The sequence below is a fragment of the Babylonia areolata genome, chromosome 4 (genome assembly GCF_041734735.1).
Source record: "Babylonia areolata isolate BAREFJ2019XMU chromosome 4, ASM4173473v1, whole genome shotgun sequence".
Lineage (NCBI taxonomy): Eukaryota > Metazoa > Mollusca > Gastropoda > Neogastropoda > Buccinidae > Babylonia > Babylonia areolata.
In genome coordinates, this window is record NC_134879.1 from 35,751,636 (window position 1) to 35,757,635 (window position 6,000).

Sequence of the window (6,000 nt, forward strand, 5' to 3'; positions counted from 1 at the left end):
ACACAGCACTAGCAGTCCATATGGTAAGGACTATTTAAAGTCTCCACAATCAATGTTATGATGAGCTATCACAAAGCCTTCAGAAAGGCCCTGCACTGTTGCTGGGTCACTTTGGTAATATTCAATGCTGCCTGTTCTGATTCCACATATGCCAGAGTTCAGGTTTAATTCAGGACATATTGTTTGGCTAGTTCTCTACAAAACCAATGGATTGGGAAAAACAACCTCTAATTTCCACTCCTGACATTCCCATTGGGCCATCCCACACTCCCCAAATTAGTATTCTGTCCATCACACTCACTGCCATGTGAAAATATATACTTCAAAAAGTTTAAGTATAAATTTAATAAGTGTGTGTTTGTGTGCGCATGTGTGGTGGTATGCAGAGACTGTGCTGATGTTTGCTGTGTCATGATGAACACGGAAAACAGTCATTACTATACTCTGCAATGCTGAGGAACTGATGAATGTTGACTGCTCTGGATAGTAAATATTCACATTGAGTCCAATTAATAGAAAGGAAAAAGTAGAAACAACAGCATTAGAAACAAAAGCAATGCAGTGTATCAGAAAAGTGAAAAACAACAGAGGCAGGTTTCTTACATGCTAGTCAGGCAAGGTTCTCACCAGACAAGCAAGGAAGGATCGTTTCTTTTTTCCACCTCATGGCAAGAGTGGCTAGGTTCTCGTGAGTCAAGGCTAGGTAGCCTTCACAGCAACTTTGTCAATAGGTAAGTATCTACATCCTGCCTCATGTCAGTTTCTTTGCGCATGTACTCCTTGCTTTTACCAATCACTCTCACCACTAGCATGTGAGCATGCTCATGAACAGGGAACACATCTCTATCTACAGTGTAACTGTCACTTGCATTGGTTTGTTGCACTGCTTTTGGAAAACATTTTCCTCTGCTTCATGGACATCCAAATCTTCACTGTTATAAAACCAGAAAATGTCTTAAATTTCTAAATTTATTTATAGTAAATACCATAATGTGCACGTAATGTATGGATCTGTTTAATTCTGTTTTTGTGTATTATACGCAGGATGAAGATTAATCTTAAAGGTACTTTAATAAGATTTTATCTTTAAGATAATGTTATCTATATCAGTACATGTAACTAAGTTAGGTAATGGAAAAACAAACATGAAGCATGGCTGCTCAAATGAAAAATTAATAACCACACTTCTGCCTACCATCAACAAAGTAAACGTGTGTATATAAGTTGCCCACAAACTTTGAAGTAATCTATCAGATTGAGATTCATTTTCTCTAGATGCTTGCAGAATGGAAGATACTGCAACTGTTAATCAACATGCATTTAATCTTTTTTGACATCAGACAGCCTCTTGTGGCAGCATGCTCCCGTGTGCCAATGATGATTTCTTAGGGTCAGATGTTCTACATCAGTACATGCATTACATCAAATTCATCCTCAACTGAGGAGACTTACGGGCAAGTAAAAAGCTGAACTAGCACTATATAACTCTGCAGTTCACACTATGCAAACACTGATGTCTTTGTGTAAACATAACTCAGTTACGTTTTGACCCCACCCCCACCTTGTTTGTCTACTCGATCAGTCGATATCGAACTGCAGGGCAACAACAGTAACATTTATGTTTGAATATATGCTTTTGAGAGATTCAAACTGCACTCGCGATTGTTTTGCAGGAGAACAAGAGAAATGAACAACAGTCCGTTAAGCATGACCAATTTTACAATAAATTAACAAGTCAGGTGACTGATTGTCTGCCACATCAATGGGTCATTTAAAAACTATGCGCCAATGACCATCATGACATCTAAATGTTGATATTTATGTGCAGAACATCATCAAACTCCCCTTCACAACAATAATTGTTTTGTTTTTTTACAGTTACTCATGGAGCCTTTCACTTTCAGTCAGTGAGTTACACAGTGCTTCTCTCTCCCCAGTCTCCTGGAGATTGATGGCACATTCTCAGAGCAACAGATCCCAAGAACCTGCGTCACACATGTTAAGACTTTTGACATCCTAACCACATGCATGCCAGTGAATGGGAAATGAAAACAGGTTACAGGGCATGAAAAGTCACAAAACATGTGACAAATATTTTTATTAAGGAGGAAAATGAGGCTATTGCAACAGAAATAAGTTTGAAACTATATGACCACGCTGTAATCTATTCTTCTTCTTCTTCTTCTGCGTTCGTGAGCTGCAACTCCCATGTTCACTCGTATGCACACGAGTGGGCTTTTACGTGTATGACCGTTTTTACCCCGCCATGTAGGCAGCCATACTCCGTTTTCGGGGGTGTAATCTATTCAATGCCTTCTTTTCAGTTCATAACTCTACAATTTGAAGTAAATCTGGCCCAAGAGGTGTTGACCCCTATAATTTGTACAAATATAAAAAGTTCACGAAACATTATCGAACAAAAATTCGAAAGACAAGAATCTGTGAAGAGCACTCCACCATGATTGTATTTTCAGTTCCAGCCAAGAACTGAGCTCATAGCAGCCATCTTGGATCTTGTGCATGCGCATCAAACTTTCACCTGAAATTTGAGCAATGCCAAAGGCGACTGACAGACAAACAGTAAACATGTGCTGTCCTCCATTTCTTCAGTTGATAGCCTCCATTGCTACAACCAAACTCTGGTCAATGAAGTGCCATCATATGGACACACATACACAAAAATCAAACAAAGAAGTCTTTTTCACACAATCTGCCTCTCTCAATCAATCGCCTTTGTTCTGTGATGGGTTTTGTTGTTACAATATCATTACTATAATGTCCAAGCATCTATTTCTTAAAACCTCTCACTGTTCCACTTCCTTTGACAAAATCTCCCCCCTCCCGCTCCCCTAACACATGCAAGTTGTTAAATGTTATGCTTGTCAAAATCTTCATCTGATCTTAATTTGAGAGAGAGAGAGAGAGAGAGAGAGTGAGGAGAGAGAGAGAGAGAGAGAGAGAGAGAGAGAGAGAGAGAGAGAGAGAGAGAGAGAGAGAATTGCTAGCAAAATGTGATCACCATGTAAATTTTCAGTTCAAGGGTATTTCTAAAAAAAAACCAAAAAAAAACCCAATGAGATACCCACTTACCTTTTTGTAGACCAAAATATTGGGACTCTCATCGTAGTGCTGACCATTTGCTGGAAGAGAACTTGACTGAGTATCTGATTTTTTGCTGAGCCGGTGGGCCATGTTCGGCTTCTCCACCGTAATGGAGGCCTGGCGTTCCATTCAGACAATTTGCAAGACAACCAACATTGTGAAACTGATGACACCAACAGTACACTTGGACTCCATCCCTGGGTGCCAGATTGCTTTCTGTTTGGAGATAGCCTACTACATTGTTTCGTCCCTTGCAGGCAGTACATGTGAGTTCAACAGCTGTTCTTTTGTTTATGCACTATCTCTGTGGGCAGCTGGCATGACAGTCCAGCCAGCTGTCTGAAAAGTAATCATCATCATTCAACAGATTGTTTTGCCTCAAGTATGTCAAGGTTTAAGAGTGTGAAAATGGCAATTGCTGCTTGTTCGAACTGATCTGGTAAAAACTAACATCTGAAGCAATGATAAACAAATGAAGGTATTTTCAAATAATTCTGCACAACTTTCAACCCTCATTTTAGGGCAATTGAAACTTGTGATAGGGTGAAGACTGGCCAAAGTGAACCCATTCTTTTCACGCTGATTTCAAAAGGATGTAAGTATGCTAAAACTACAATGCACCAACTAAACAGTAACATGCTGAAACTAGCTTTTCTAATCAGTGAATATTACGGTAACAGGAATTTTGTGATTTACTGTTGTGTTCATCCAGATAAAAATGAAACGATCGGCCAGTTGTGTCTAAACAGATCACTCGCGTTCTGCCTTCAACTTGAAGACATTCTGGTTTTGCACATATATCTACGTTATCCTCAATTATACACTTAACGAGAAAAGCATGCACCATTTGCAATGAAGCGGTAGCTGACTGAAAGACGGAGCAGATTGCATCACAAGTATTATTAAACAACCAAACGGCAGCTCTAATCAATGCAGAGCCAAGGTGTACAGCGGTTCCGCAGGCACCCTGATTGACAGCTGCACCAACAAAAACACTCAGTTCATCGGAATCTGGGCCAGCAAACCCCTGTGAAATCGAGCTGCCTATTAATCTAAAAGGTGCTTCTGCCACTGAAAATCAATTTCACAATCTGCATACAAATTAATGGCCCTCGCCAGCGGACAGTCTTTCGTGCCTGCAGTCGACCTGGACTCAGCAAAGTGAAAGCCGAACATTTTTTTCTTCAGTTCTTGTTGTTATTGCATTCACTGACAATACCCGGGAGCCTAGATTACTTGAATGTATGAGTTCATAATGCACATCACGACGATTAATTAGTCAAAGCACGATCGCATTTCACATAAAAACAAGAATGGCGGAGAAACACAACCAATGCTAATTTTACATCATAAATCATTTGCAGTTACCTCCATGTTGAATACGATTTGCGCGAAATTGATAATGCAACAGCTGATTGGTCAATGTCCCAGAAGCGTCATCTGGCAGAAACAGAAAGAACTAAAAATAGTACATAAAGGGAACATAATGCAGGTTTATTTTCTTAAAAAACGTGTTGTATGGGTTAACTCCCATACAGTTGAACAATGCATTTGCTATCGATGATCTAATCGCCGAAACTGCTTGTAATTTCCCGTAATACAACAAACTGCTTTCGCCCTTAATTTTCTTTCATGCCTTGTTTGTATTTTTGTTTGAAGAATCGGAAGAAACTGGTTGCAATAAAGCTTAATTGCAACAATCTTATTTCGGAATGTTTATCAACAGTTCAACTGTCCGTGTGTAGCACGCACTTGGCGCACTGAAAAAGAACCCATGGCAACGAGAGTGTTGTCCTCTGGCGAAATTACGTAAAATGAAATCCCCTTTCATAGGTACACAAATATGTAAGCATGCACTCAAGGCCTGACTAAGCGCGTTGGGTTATGCTGCTGGTCAGGCATCTGCTCAACAGATGTGGTGTAGCGTGTATGGATTTGTCCGAACGCAGTGACGCCTCCTTGAGAAAGTGAAACTGAAACTGAAACTATCAACAGTTGATTTTCATGGAGGAGTAGCCGCAATCATACTAAACAAAAATCTAATAAAACAAAGTGTCCACCATAAATCTAGAGAAATGGTGTAGCAACTCATGTGAACTAGTGGGTGTGCGTACAAAGTGTCCACCATAAATCCAGAGAAATGGTGTAGCAACTCATGTCAGTGAACTAGTGGGTGTGCGTCTTGAAAACTGACCTGGCGGAAATCACAAAAGCGTATCATTCTCATCAATGCCTATGTTCACCCAGGAACCTGCACAACAAAAGTGGATTCGGCCTCTTCAGAGGAAACAGAGAACGAATTTGGAGACTCTGTCATTATCTGTGGAGACCGTAATGCAAGATCGAAGTTATGGGACCAGCGGAACACCATTGAGCCCACTGACAAGGACTCGCACTTGAAGGAATGATAGGGGAAATTCTTCTTAGCCGGGCCATTAACAACCACATCCCCAACTCGCCTTGCGGAACAAGACAAGGGGACAGTGACAGTGTGATCGACATCGGTTTAACATCTCCAAAATTCTGAGCAGGAATCAGTGAATGCAGAGATGCTTCCGACACCAAGGCAGTGATCACCTCCCGGTAGTTTTCAGTCTCAGTACAGAAACTACGATTTAGATAAACCCTGTATGAAACCGCGTAATCCATTTCAGTATGAAACCAACGAGACAACCATCATCGAAAAATTAAGACGCAGAAGAAAAAAAAAAGCACAAAAAACAAAAACTGAACAACAACAACAACAAAAACGGCGCTGAACCGAAAGCAAACTATTCAGCCCCCATGGTGGAATACTGACACCGGCAGAGACAGCCTGGACAGAAAAACATGCGGCTGTCAAACTTTGGCAAAAAGAAAGAACAAAAATTTCTCTGGACAAAGATATCAGAATGACAC

At 40.5% G+C, this 6,000-nt stretch overlaps 1 protein-coding gene across 2 annotated transcripts in view; it reads right to left on the minus strand.

The window, feature by feature from the left end:
- The window catches only part of LOC143281119 (regulator of G-protein signaling 7-like), a 44,987-nt gene extending 41,441 nt beyond the window's left edge, over positions 1-3,546 (minus strand). For both annotated transcript variants that reach the window (XM_076586098.1, XM_076586097.1), the window contains exon 1: positions 3,091-3,546. In XM_076586098.1, coding sequence (XP_076442213.1) covers positions 3,091-3,231 — 141 coding nt within the window. In that variant the 5' untranslated portion in view covers positions 3,232-3,546. The remainder of the gene's footprint in view (positions 1-3,090) is intronic.
- Positions 3,547-6,000: the final 2,454 nt, after the last annotated feature.